At 56.7% G+C, this 13,579-nt stretch overlaps 1 protein-coding gene across 1 annotated transcript in view; it reads right to left on the reverse strand.

The window, feature by feature from the left end:
• Nucleotides 1-436: 436 nt before the first annotated feature.
• HK2 (hexokinase 2) overlaps nucleotides 437-13,579 on the reverse strand; it is a 29,583-nt gene continuing 16,440 nt past the window's right edge. The window contains exons 5-18 of the mRNA XM_064637726.1: nucleotides 12,300-12,395; nucleotides 12,055-12,154; nucleotides 11,557-11,740; nucleotides 10,559-10,714; nucleotides 10,189-10,422; nucleotides 9,677-9,981; nucleotides 8,918-9,066; nucleotides 8,102-8,221; nucleotides 7,917-8,012; nucleotides 7,043-7,142; nucleotides 6,774-6,957; nucleotides 6,362-6,517; nucleotides 5,645-5,878; nucleotides 437-4,547 (exon numbers count right to left, since the gene is read on the reverse strand). Coding sequence (XP_064493796.1) covers nucleotides 4,403-4,547; nucleotides 5,645-5,878; nucleotides 6,362-6,517; nucleotides 6,774-6,957; nucleotides 7,043-7,142; nucleotides 7,917-8,012; nucleotides 8,102-8,221; nucleotides 8,918-9,066; nucleotides 9,677-9,981; nucleotides 10,189-10,422; nucleotides 10,559-10,714; nucleotides 11,557-11,740; nucleotides 12,055-12,154; nucleotides 12,300-12,395 — 2,259 coding nt within the window. The 3' untranslated portion in view covers nucleotides 437-4,402. The remainder of the gene's footprint in view (nucleotides 4,548-5,644; nucleotides 5,879-6,361; nucleotides 6,518-6,773; nucleotides 6,958-7,042; nucleotides 7,143-7,916; nucleotides 8,013-8,101; nucleotides 8,222-8,917; nucleotides 9,067-9,676; nucleotides 9,982-10,188; nucleotides 10,423-10,558; nucleotides 10,715-11,556; nucleotides 11,741-12,054; nucleotides 12,155-12,299; nucleotides 12,396-13,579) is intronic.

Below are 13,579 nucleotides of genomic sequence, written 5' to 3' on the forward strand. Positions count from 1 at the left end.
GTGGGTTGAGCTCTGCAGGGCTCTGCACCCCCCTTCAGGGCCTGATCCTGCTCTGCCCTCACCCCCCTGGATCCCAGGATTCCCCTGGATCCCAGGGCCCCCCTGCCCTGCTCACCCTGGGCAGGAGTCCTGTGCTGGACGCCCACCACCCTCCAGTGTGATGAGGGCATGAGACTGTGGAGCAGGAAACTCCTCTTGGAATCCTTTTCCAGACAGGAAGGACCCCTTCCCTTATCCCTGAGTGTCCTGTGCCCTCCCTTGCCCTCCTGGCTGTGGGGGGACTGTCAGTGCAAGGAAACAACCCCCTTCCCAGCTTCCTCCCTCTTCCCAGGGACCAGGATTGGGGATTTGGGACAGGGTGGGGACCCTTCCTCAGGGGTTGCAGAGGGGGTGAGGGGAGCCCAGGAAGCGAAGCACACACAATTCCCGCAGTGGGTGGTGGTTTTTCTCTCTTTATTGTCACTGACAGGAGCAGCAGTGGTGGCCGGGGGACATGGGCAGTACAAACACCACACTCGGGGGAACGGTATGAAAAGTACAAAAATAAGGAAGCCTATATATAATATCATTGCAGTCAATTGCTAAAAATAAATATTGTAAACACGAAAGAACAACATCAGGTGAATCTACAGCACTCGTTTCTGCAGCCACACAGTCTTTGGCTTTATGACTCCCCTGCCCGCGGAGCCAGCGCCCACATCCAGATGCATTTTCTTTGCTTCAGGCCAGAAAGGTTTCAGACTGCTCAGGATGTCACAAGGGAGAGAATTTCCCTCTCTCCAGATTTCCCTTGTGAGCAGGAATTGCCTCTTTTTGCCTTCGTTGTTTTACCAGAGCAAGCCAATGATGTGCCAGGAGCGGGTTTGTCCCTCGCCTGCTAGAGGGGAGGGGGCTGTGCTGGGCTGGGGGCTCAGGGCTCCCCCAGCCCAGTTGAGTTTGTTGTTACCTGGTATCACCCTTGCATGGTGGTTGTTGCCACAGTTTTACACCTCTCCCCTCCCGTGCACTCGGACCTTTCACCCCCTTGTCTCTGCCAGCTGGTTTGGATAGTCTGATAAGGGAGAGCAGGCACCGCTTATCTGGGGTCAAACTGCACCCGGGGCCAGAGGTCTGTGCCCACAGATAGGAACTGCACACCCTGGGTGACAGAACATGAGCTTCTCCCTAAGCAGCCTTGGACTGCGGGAAGAGGTAAATTCCACTTGCCAGGCTCGATAATTTGCTGGTTGTGTTTATATATATATTTGTGTATATGCTGATTGTGTTTATATATAACTATATATATATTAAAACTCCCATAAAATCCTGGCCAAAGTACCAATGAGGAGAGAATTGCTAGGGAGGAAAGGCCAGAGACTCTGCTGCCTGCCTGCCTGCCTGCCTGGGAACGTGCTGGAACACCAGGAGTGCAAAGAAAATGCATCCAAATGGGAACAACCAAGTAAAACAAAGCCATCCTAAATCCACAAAGCAGCGCTTCTTCCTGGAGGGAAGACACAGACTGGGCAAGTCTGAGCAGTCTGTCCGTCTGTCCCTACAGATTTGATCTTCCCTTCATATCAATAATTAGGATTTAATCTTCCCTTCTTCATTTTAACACATTCACAGAACATCCCATGGCGTGAGGTCCCAGCCACTACAGTCAGACTGAACAGGAAACACCCGGTGCTCGTCCCCGGGGGCACAACAAGGAGCACAGATCCCACAGGATCTGTGGGAGCACAGATCCCTGCAGTCGTCCCACAGCCCCTCCTGCCAGCCCTGGAGGGCAGATCTGCTCCCAGGGGACACAGGGGTCTTCTAGCGCTTCAAGTATTGCTTTGAACTGGGAACATTCCAGGCCCTGCTTCCTTCTGACTCAAAGCAAAAGCTTCCTAGCCTTAAGGGATTCTCCTGGATATCCAGGTGGGTATCCAGGGATGTGTCCCTCTGACCAAACCCAGCCAAAAACCCACCCCCCTGCCCCGTGAGCTCGGGGCTGATCCTTCCTGCCCCTCTCCAGCCCATCCTTCACCCCACACAGGTGAGGGGACTGTGGTGACCCTGCTCCAAACTCAGCTCCCCACCTTTCCCTCTCACCCTGTCAGTCACCTGCTCCAGTGATCGGAGCCTGAATCAAAAGCAGGGCTACTCAGATCCCAATCTTTCCCATTCTGCCCCAAAACTACTGTTGTATAGAATTCCTCTCACTAACCAATGAAAACACTACAGATTTCAGAAGGGGAACGACTGGCTAAGAGTAAAAACAGCCACTAATGCAACTCTGCACAGTTCAGCAGCTAAAAACATCTCTGTTTCCATTTTTCAGTAGGCAAAATGCTGGTTTTCTGAGAAAAAAATCACACAAAACTGCTTGGTACCAGATTAGAGGATTTCTGTATCATCCTTCAAGAATTTATTTGACACCTTCTAAAACTTCCACTAAACTTGGTTTCTTACATCATTTCTATACACAGGTTTTATTTGTTATTATTGCCTCGAGGCTTATAAAAAAATAAGCATTTAAAATGCCCAAAAGAGTAATTTTGCTTTAAAATTGTGCTACTGAACTTGACCCCCAACACAGAAGAGAGACTTTTGGTAATGAGGTTACCCCAAGCAGTATAAAAATATACATAAAAATAGACAAAAACTCTATCCTCCAATCTGAAGGGCTGTTTGTGGGGATTATTAGTTATTATCTTTTTTTGTACATCACTGGAATTTCATTATCTTCTGCTAAATATTTACAGGAACCCCCCCTCTGTTGGCCTCTGCTCCCCGGGGCAGAGACCCTGCAGGGTTTAGTTCATCCAGACTTTTATGTTGGCAAAAATTAATCTCTGTGTTTTGCTGTGGCACACAAGTGATGCTGTGTCCCTGGGGACACTCAGACAGCCCTGAGGATGCCAAATGGGAATGAAGTGACACCAATTCCTGTCACCTCCCCGAGGAGGTGGGGTTGGCTTCGTGGTGCCTCACTGAGATCCCACGGGCACCGTCGGTGCTCAGCCAGGACGGTGACAGGAGGTCGAGAGCCCTGCAGAGCCCTGGGGTCATCTCACCCACTCACATGACCTTCCAGAGCACAGCTGGGGAGGGCAGGGGACAAAATAAAACCTCTCTTAGGGTTAAACAAAGCCTAAACCCGGCAGCGTCACCATTACCGCAGGGCCCCGCTGCTCCCTGGCTTTCTGCTTTCCCTTTTGTCCTGGTGATAAAGTCAGAATGCCCAAACCTTTTGTACAGCCATCCTCAGGAATTTGGGTCTCTTCCTCCAGTTCTACCCCAAGAAAATTTTAAATTAAAAAAAAAAAAAATTACACAAGAAAAAAAAAAGAAAATAATTACTCTGTACCATTCTTCAATGACATGAAAAGGTGACGTTAAAACTAAGCCATACAACCCCCCCAGACTATGTACATAAAAAGACGTCAGATCTCTTAAAACATAAATATACAGTGTATAAATCCAGGTGCCACCTAAAGGCTGCAGCCGCAGAACTATTTCACAGACACAAAGCAAACCGGACTCACCGCGCCGGGGGCAGACACACGGCCACGAGTGGGGGGTTCCGGGGGGGACACTGACCCGTGGCAGCCCCTCGTGCCCACACGTGCACCGGGGAAGGAAGGGGCAGTGGTGTCAGGGGTGTAACGCGACCCTACGTACATGCCACGCTCCTACACTCTACTTGGGGCGTGGGGGAGAGGTCAGGAAATGGGATTAGACCCTGAGTCCCCAATTATTTCCAGGCACGTGCTCTGCTGGAGCAGGTCGAGGGGCCCCTCTGAGCCGGCTCCAGCAGGTTCTCTAATATTGCTCACCAAGGGAGGTACGTGGTACCTCCAGTGCAGCCTCGGCCCACACCGTTGGAATTCTGCACCCTGTGCTTTAAGAGTTACCATGACTTTCATGGAAATAATACAGCCTTGATCAGGGTAAAAGACTAGTGGAGGTCTTTAGCCCAATCTTAGAGGTTTGCTTCTACAGCACGGACACCTACGACTCGACAAACATAAATAGGTACCATTAAAGTGACAATGCAGTGTCTTAATTATCTGAGCATTATCCCTACGAGGGGAGGGGCAGGAGGGTGGGGGGGTGGGAGGAGAGCTGGGGTGTGATGGAGGAGGCTGCGGGTGGGACAGCTCCAGCTCTGCCTGGGAATGCAGGGAGAAGCCAAAAGACACTGTGAGCTTTACTCGACAGGTGGTTTTATGGCATGCAAGGAAACTCCTACGACAACACTTTGTACAGAGCCCACGGCATCTCCAGTCCCACCGCGGCGTCTCGGAGAACAAGTAAAGCTACAAGTCTGCTCGGAGGGGAGGGGTGTGTGAGTGTGTGCACCGAGGGAGGGAGGGGTCGGGGAGGAACCGTCCTGTTCTGCTGAAACCAAGCTGTGGGCAGAGCTCCCCCTCTACCGCTGCCCGGCCTCGCGGATGCGACAGGCCACGGCCGTGATGAGCGCGGCGCCTTTGCCGCTGCCGTCCTCCGACTGCAGGAAGGTCACTTCGCACTTGGGGGACAACTCCTTCACTGTCTGGTGCATGACGGTGGAGAAGCTGCAGGACAGGCAGAGGTGCTGGTTGGACTGGCTGTGGGGGGAAGGGGACAGCCCCCAACCCCTCACTGCCTTCCCCAGAGCCTCGAGGAGCACCGAGACCCCCAGGGCAGGGACGGGGGTGGGTGGTGAGTGATGGATGGATGGATGAGGGGATGGATGGATGGATGGATGGATGAGGGGATGGATGGATGGATGGATGGATGGATGGATGGATGGATGGATGGATGGATGGATGGATGGATGGATGGATGAGGGGATGGATGGATGGATGGATGGATGGATGGATGGATGAGGGGATGGATGAATGGATGGATGGATGGATGGATGGATGAGGGGATGGATGGATGGATGGATGGATGAGGAGATGGATGGCTGGATGATGGATGGATGGGTGGGTGGGTGGGTAGGTGGATGGATGAATAGTTGGCTGGATGGACAGATGGATGGAGACGGAGCTGCCAGGGATGAGGCTTGGAAAGCCCAAGTCTCCATGCTTCAGCCCAAGCCCATAGTTACAACACAGCCATGCTGTGCCTCCACTCAGGACTAAACCCGGCCCCTTCTCAAGTCCCACTGAGCCCTGAGAGCACTAATAAACCTCAACAGCCTCACCTGGGGGGGTTTTCAGAGCCTCCCTCTGCCCATGGGCCCCTGAGACCTATTTAAACTCAGTCCAGTGTTTTAGTCCCTGTCTGAGCCCCACTGTCCAGCAGCACCACCCTTCACCTCTGGCATGGCCACATTTCTGTGTTGCCATGGACCTTTGTGGTCCAGCTCACGGCCTCACCTCTTGGTTCAGACCTGCTCCATCCCCCTGACTTGGAGTCCTGGTTGAACCTGGTCACCACCAGCTCTGGTGGGCCTGGAGGGAGATCCCTGCTGCATTACCTGTCTTGGTGCCCCCTCCTTTAGGGAGCAGCTGGCTCTTGCTGTGCCTCGAGTTCAGGTCAGTGAGCTGCTGGCAGCCCTTGCATCCCAAAACCACCTCAAATCCTCTCCCATTAACCCCTGAACCTTCCCCTCTGCTCCGTGACCGCCCCGGGTGGGCAGGTGGAGCCCCCCAGGAACACAACCCCAGCCCCCTGAGCCACTCACTGAGGGTGCAGCTTGTAGAGCGTCCCGTCCACGCCGACCGTGACCTTGAGGAAGTCGAGGCCGCGGTTCTCGCGGATCTTGTCCACCACGGCGGCCATGCCGGCCCCGCAGAGCTGCGCCGCCCGCCGCGCCACCACCGTGCACACCTCCTTCACGATGATGCTGTCATCGCACGTGGACTCCAGCCCCAGGTGCTGCAGGATGGAGCGCACCTGGAGCAGGGCCAGGCAGTCGCTGGAGGACACGGGGCAGTGTTAGGAGGGGGGGCGGGTGGGAGGTGCAGCTTCCCCTTCCCTGTCTGCGTCCCACAGAGCCCAGAGACTCAGGGCTTGGGTCACGGCGGCTCTGCAGCCCCCCTCCAACCTCAGCTTTCAGACCTGGGTGTGGCCCTGGTGTCACATCCTAATCAGGGAGGCTATTTCAGGACAAAGCCACGGAATTGGAGCGTGACACCCATGGAACCCATGGCCCCCTCTGCCCAGGGTAGAGGATAAAGAGACATCTGTTCTGCCAACCCCAGACAGTCTCCTAGCCTCTCCACACTGGCGCTGCCAGAACCACGTGGATTCTGCTGATTTATCTGCGTGGCACCACCCTGGGGCATCCTGGCTCCAGACTGAGTGTTGGGACTTCTCCTGCCAGCCCTGGGAATGCTTCCCCCAAACTCTACCCCTGCTCTGACTGACAGCTGGTGCTCACCCGCCTGCTGGGCCTCACCTCTCTATCTGGGACAGGAACTTGGTCTCAAAGATCCCTCTGGTCTTCAGCCTCTCCGAGATCCGTCCCCGGAAGAGGAGCCCTCGCTTGGTGAAATCCATCAGGATGTTGCGGACGATCTCCCCCAGGTACATCCCACTGATCATCTTCTCAAACCTGGGAAGGAGAGCATGAGGCTGGACATCAGGATGAGAGGGGACACTGGGTCTGGATGGGGATTTCAGTTCTACCAGGTGCCTTTGGCACAACTCCCTGGAGCAAGCCCAGCAGCACAGCCCCCACCCCGCGGGTAGGGACAGGGGACACATCGGCGTGTCCCAAAGCCAACCTCTGCCCTGCTCATCATCCCCGGGATCCACTAAGGGGCAGAACTGTTCCTGGACTCTTCCAGCTCCCCAAAACCACCACCCACCTCTGCTTCCCAGGGTTGAGGGACAGCTCATCCACCGCCACGTCGAATTCCGTCCGTACGTCGTCCAAGCACCCGCTGTCCCCGAAGGCCCCCCACTCCATGTTGACACACATCCTGCCCTCGTCCCCTTCCACCAGCTCCACGTTCCTCATCTCCTCCATGTAGCAGGCGTTGCTGCCCGTGCCTGTGGAGAGGAGCAGGATAAGAGCCCTGAGACACCTCCTGCACCCCCGGGGCAGCCGAGCTCCCAAAGGCAGTTGAGTCCTCACCGACGATCAGCCCAACTTCACAGAGGGGATCCTCGTACCCACAGGTCATCATGGTGCCAACCGTGTCATTCACCACTGCCACCACGTCCAGGTCGAACTCCTGCAGAGGATGGGATTGCACGGGTTATTCCTGGAGGACTTGGAATTCCAGCTACCTCTGCTCCCATGGCTGGAAAGGACTTGACTGTGAGTGTGGGAGTCATAGAATCCCAGAATGGTTTGGGCTGGAAGGGATTGTAAAGCTCATCTCATTCTACCCCTTGCCATGGGCAGGGACACCTTCCACTAGCCCAGGTTGCTCCAAGCCCTGTCCAGCCTGGCCTTGGACACTTCCAGGGATGGAACAGCCACAGCTTCTCTGGGCAGCCTGTGCCAGGGCCTCGCCACCCTTACAGGAAGGAATTTCTTTCTAACATCCAATCTAAATCTCTCTTCTTTTAGTTTAAAACTGTTTTCCCTTGTCCTATCACCACCTGTCCTCCATGACCACCCACCTCCACGGACATCCCACAGCCCCAGCCGGCTGCAGGGGGGGCTCAGAGCTCAGACCCCTCCGAGTTCAGAGGGGCTGGGTGAGCCCTGCCAGGAGCAGCCCCCGGGCAGGAGCTCTGGGTGGTCTGTGCTGAGGAAAGGAGCTCGTGTCTCCTGAAGCCATGGCCAGACAAGTCTGCTCCAGCCCTGGCCAGGAGCCAGCTCGTGGCTCCAGGGTCTGAAAATCCAACCAAAGTGATGAGTAAGGGCAGCTGTGAAACTTCCGACACTCATTAGCCCTGAGCTCAGCCCAGTAATTTGTTTTACAGGCCAATTAACAATGCCAAAGACAGCCGGGACGTGGGAGCAGCCGCCGGCTCCTCCCGGCGCCGTGTCCGCTCACCTCCCTGCGGTGAATCGCCTCCTTCAGCAGCCCCACCACGTCCTCTCCCTCACAGCCCGTCGCCTTGAAGCCCTTTGTCCACTTCAGGAGAATTCCCTGTTGTGGGAAAAGACCCGGCAGTGAATCCCCCGGGATGGCGAGGGGGAGGCACAGCAGGGCACGGGGGCTGCAGGAGGGGGGGTTACCTCATCCAGGTTGTTCTGCTGGCAGGGGAAGGAGAACGTGAACCCGAGCGGGAGTGACACGCCTTTCATTCCCATGTATTCCAGAAAGTCGGAGATGCAGTGGACGATGTGGTCAAAGAGCTGGATGAGCAAAGCCAAAGAAGAAGTTACCATTACAGCCCAACCTGCTGGAGATTCCAACCCATTCCAAGCCTGTTGGAATGTTCACATCCATTCCCAGGACTTTGAACAGAGCTGCACTGTGGGAGGGGAGCAAACCCAAAAAAGCCCATTTTTCACCCTCTTCCCCACCCACAACGTGGGCATATCCCTGCAAAACCCCACCTCACGGGCCCCAGGAGGGACAAGGACCAGCGAGGAGGTACCACCTTCCCCAGGGTGACACAGGAATCTGGTCCCTCTGCAAGGGATCCCCAGAGCCCGTCTGCTGGAGACACTCCCAGTCCCCAAGCGCTGCCCAGAGTGGTTTGCAAAACTCTTTCCACATAAGACTCCGGAGATGTCTCTCCCTGCTTGTGTTGTGGTTTCCCTATCTGGGAAATGGGGGTGATGCTTATCTGCCCTTGTGGAATGTGTGGGATTCAGGGAGGTTCAGTCATGTCTGGGAACAACACCATTTCTAACCTAAAAACCAGTCTCCAGCTTCCCAGACTCCAAAGCCTTGGGCAGAACTCGCTGCTCCAAGGGCAGGAGAGCACCAGCCTTCCCCTCTCCTGCTTTTGCTCCCTGGAAAGGCAAAATCAGCTCCATGCTGAGCCCTGTTCCAGCCACCCCAGGGAAGACACTCCTTTTCCCTCTCCAGCTGCCCATCCTGACCTCCTCTCCTGTGCCCTGCATGATCTCCACGGGGATGGAGTAGATCTTGTTGTGCATCTCCACTCCGCGCCGCTTCCCGTTCCTGACGCGCACCAGCAGCACGCGGAAGTTGGTTCCTCCCAGGTCCAGGGCGAGGAAATCTCCTTTTTCTGCAACCCAAGAGAGGATCATCAGGAGAGATCCCAGCATGGAGCACCTGGAATATGGCACAGAGCAGATCCAAATCTGCCCTCTTCCTGGGAGGGGGCTGGAAACCGAGATGTGAGTGGGAGCGGAGACCAGGAGGCTGCAGGTTGGAACAGGGGGTGCAGGTAGGAAAGTGGAGGAGAGGTTTGCTCCTGACTTGGGGCAATGATGAGGCTTAGAATCATAAACCCATGGAATAACTTGAGTTGGAAGGACCCACAAGGATCCCTGAAGTCCACAGGACCTGCACAGGCTTCAAGCCAAGGTCAGGCACTCGCCCAAGGCAGAACCAGGAGCACAACCCAGGCTGAGGGTGGGGAGAGTCCTGCTGTGGGGAAAACCACAGCAAGAGCCAGGTTTTGTGTGCAGTCAGGTGCAGAACGTCCCAGAGGCTCCGTGCTCTGCCCAGTATCATCCTGGAGGTTTGTGCCACTCCCGCCACAAAGAGGGAACTGGCCATGGCAAAGGATCCAGCCCTTCCTGAGGATATCAGGAGCAGCAATGCTGGCTCTGAGCAGGACACACACAGGCTTACACACAGGAGACATGCAGGTTTACCCACAGGATAGTCACCTGTCCCATCTGGAGTGGAGCACACATAGGTGGGCAGCATTTTCACCGTCGCCTCCTCGTGCGTCTCCTTGCCCAGCCCTTTCTCCATCTCTTTCCTCATCCTTTCCTTCACCTCCAGCAGCTGCTCGTGGCTCAGCTTGAAGGGCTCCAGAATCTTCTGCCGGGCCTTGTGCTGGGCGTCCAGCCTGTAGGCCACGGCCGTCACCATGGCGGCCCCTTTGCCGCTCCCGTCCTCCGAGCGGATGAACCGGATCTCGCAGTCCGGCAGCAGCTTCCGCACCGTCTTGTGGAGGCGTCGGGCAAAGCTGTGGAGGAGGAGGGGGAGGAAATGGGACCTGAGTGTGCCACCATGGGCAGTGACCCTCTGGGGACCCCCAGCATCCAAAGGAGGTGCTCAGGGGGACACTTGGGGACACTCCGCTTGTGCTGAGCCGCACCCGCCGCCGGCAGGAGCAGATCCGAGCTCCCCCTCCGTGCTCCCCGTCCCTGTCCCCTCCAGCTCCCGGACTCACTGCGGGTGTTTCTTGTAGACGGAGCCGTCCACGCCGACGGTGGAGCGCAGCCGATCCACGCCCTTGTTGTCCTTGATGCGGCGCAGGACCGCGGCCAGCGTGGCCCCGCACAGGCTGGCCGAGCGCGTCGACACGATCTGGCAGATGCGCAGTGTGGCCACGCAGTCCTCGTGCGACGGCTCCAGGCCCAGCTTGCTCAGGATCTCGTGGGCTTTCTGCAGCCCTTCCTTCTCCCTGGTGGGGCAAGGAAAGGGTTCAGGCCTGGGAACCCGACCTTTGCCGTGTGATGGGCCGGGTCTGTGCAGTGGGGTCTGTCCAGGGGTATCAGAGGGTGGGCTGGGACCCAGGACACGACACGGGTCCTACTTACTTCTCAATGGCAGAGACGTATCTGGTCTCAAAGTGGCCGGTAGTGAGCAGGTCTGGTGTGAGCCTTCCCCCAAACAACAGCCCTTCCTTGGTCATCTTCACCAGGATGAGTCTGACCAGCTCTCCCATGTACATCCCACTGATCATCTTCTCAAACCTGTCCACGGGGAGGCACGAGATAGAATTGTGGAATGGTTTGGGTTGGAAAAGCCCTCTAAGGTCATCAAATCCAACCATTCCCCCAGCACTGCCAAGGCCACCACTAACCCATGTCCCCAGGTGCCACATCCACATGGCTTTTAAATCCCCCCAGAGATAGTGACACCACCTGGGCAGCCTGTTCCACACCTGACCACCCTTTCAGAGAAGAAATTTTCCCTAATATCCATCCTAAACCTCCTGTCCCCCCCATAAGATCCCCCCGAGCCTCCTTTTCTCCAGGCTAAACAATGTGTGTGTGTTTGGCTGCGTGTGCCACAAGGTGGCCACAGGTTGACCTGAAAACCCATTGGCAGCCTCCCAGTCCCAAATGGAATCTAGGTAATCCCTTCTCAGAGCAGCTTATCCCATCACTGAGAATATGAAGCCTTGTGGACATGACCATCATTCTGCAAGGAGAACTCGTGGACACCTGAAGGGGGTCAGTCAGTTTGCAGAGTCCCCCCAGGCTCGCCCCACACTGCCAGGGGCCATGTGGGGAATGGGAGATCTGTAGGATTGGGATGTGGACATTAGGTGGGGGTGTTTGCCTGGGCTGGCAGATGAGTGCTGGCCAGAAGGGAACAGGAATCAGCACGTTCACGTGAGCGGCTCACGAGGGCAGCGGGTGGGACGGACAACCCTGATTCGTGACACAGCCCCTCTGCGCTCCGGTGGCAGAGGACATGGTGACCCAGTTAGCTGGGATGACCTCCCTGGTCCCAGGGACTCCGGCGCAACGGGAGGACAGACAATGCCGAGCAAACCACGAGCCTGAGCCCAGGCCAAGAATCTGCTCACAATTGTTTGCCAGGGTTGAGCGAGCCCATGTCGATCTCACGGTCGAACTCCGTCCGGATGTCGTTGAGGACACCGTCGTCACCGAAGGCCCCCCACTCCATGTTGATGCACATCCGACCCTCATCCCCTTCCACCAGGTCAATGTGCCTCATCTCCTCCATGTAGCAGGCGTTGGTTCCAGTACCTGGGCCGAGCATGGGGACACAGTGAGCAAGGACACTGCCTTGCCTCCATTCCCATTAACCCTCATTCCCATTGTCACTCATTCCCACTATCCCTCATTCCCATTATCCCTCATTCCCCCTTGGCCACAGCACAATGCACCAAAGAAAGCGAAGAGGGAAGCAAACAGACATCTGGCAATGCTGGTTTTCCAACACTGGTATCCCCCTCTTTTTCTTCTTTTTTTTTTTTTTTCCCAAAAGACCCTGAAGCTTGCAAGAAACAGGATCTCCCTCTGGAGTTCCTGGAGGGATGGACCTGCTTGCTCTCACTCACCAACGATGAGGCCAACTTCACAGTTGTGGTCATCGTAGCCACAGGTCATCATGGTCCCCACGGTGTCGTTCACCACGGCCACGATGTCGATGTCAAAGTCCTGAGTTGGTGGAAAGGAGAGAGGGTGACCCAACACAGACAAAACAGACCGAAACATCACCATGGAGCCCAGGAACCCTGTCCCAGGGATGTGTGTGCCCCCGTCCCACCGGGCCAGGAGGTGACACACCTGCCCAGCCTCTTACCCCTCTTTTCTTGATGGACTTGCGCAGCATCGACACCACGTCCTTGCCCTCCACGCTGCTGCACTTGAACCCCTTTGTCCACGTCACGAGGATGCTCTGGGGGGAACAGCCAGAGGGAAGGCTCAGAGTGAGACCCCCACCCTGTGGGGCTGCCAGAACAAGGGACATGGGGCCCTGTGGGGGAGCCCCCCTTAGCAGCTCCCCGGCTGCGCCATCAGCCCCGTTTCCGTGTCAGATAAGGTTTATGGCCATGAGATAACACAAGACCTGCTCGTTGCTCCCCAGCAGGAGGGAAAGTGGTTCCTGTGACCAGGTTTTATGGAACCCTGGGGCAAAACCTGGTCACAAGTCCATGGACCCACCCCTGAGGGGTGGGGGGCTTGGAATGCTCCTTGACCTATCCCTACAGGGTAGGGGGCTCGCAGCCCCCATAGCCAGAGGCACCAGGTTTGTCTCCACTGCAGCCACCTGGCCGGGGGCTGACCTGAGCCTTGGGGGGAGGAAAAGGACTCGACTGCATTTGGAATCTTCAACACTCCGGGCACAGGGCCCTCGGTGAGGCTGACACCCATCCTGCCTCAGAGATGGGGAAACCGCGGTACGGAGAGACCCAGCTCAGGCAAGGTCAGGGGGACAGGCACTTCCTCCCGCAGCTTCTTTATTTTAATTTCCTTTTTTACAGCCCCCGTGTCTACCGGGAGGAAAGTGTTAACCCTCCTGTCCCTCACTGCCCCTGCAGAGCGGCTCAGGCACAGCAGCCTTGCCCCCCGGCAGCTCCCGGGGAGGACGTGCCGGATGGCCGGCACTCCATGGAGCCGCTTCTTTCCATCCCGCTGCAGAGCCGGGTGAGATAAGGGCAAGGAAAGCATCCCCCTCCCTCCCCGCCACGAGCCAGAGCCCCGCGAGGCGGTGGGTGGCAGGGAAGGGGCCACGTGCCTCGCTGGGCTCCGGGATGTGGAGTCTCCCAGCGAGGTCACCGCGGCTGAGCGGAGCTGACAGTGCCCGGAGGGACCCCCCTCCCCGCCGCCTGCACAGGGGATGTGGTGCTCAGCACGTCTGGGTGCACTGGGCTGCTGGAGCTCGGGCTGCAGCCCGGGAAAAGACGATTTCCGTGGAGGAATCCCATGGAAACATCATATCCCAGACCCCCGCGATTCCGGGAGCGCATCCCTCGCTCCGCCGGTCCGAGCTCTGCTGGCACACACGGTGACCCTGGGAACTGCTCATTACAGGGACCCTGTCAGAGCTCACTGACATGAAAACCCCTCAAGATAAATGAG

The sequence above is a fragment of the Pseudopipra pipra genome, chromosome 28, assembly GCF_036250125.1.
Source record: "Pseudopipra pipra isolate bDixPip1 chromosome 28, bDixPip1.hap1, whole genome shotgun sequence".
NCBI classification, from domain to species: domain Eukaryota; kingdom Metazoa; phylum Chordata; class Aves; order Passeriformes; family Pipridae; genus Pseudopipra; species Pseudopipra pipra.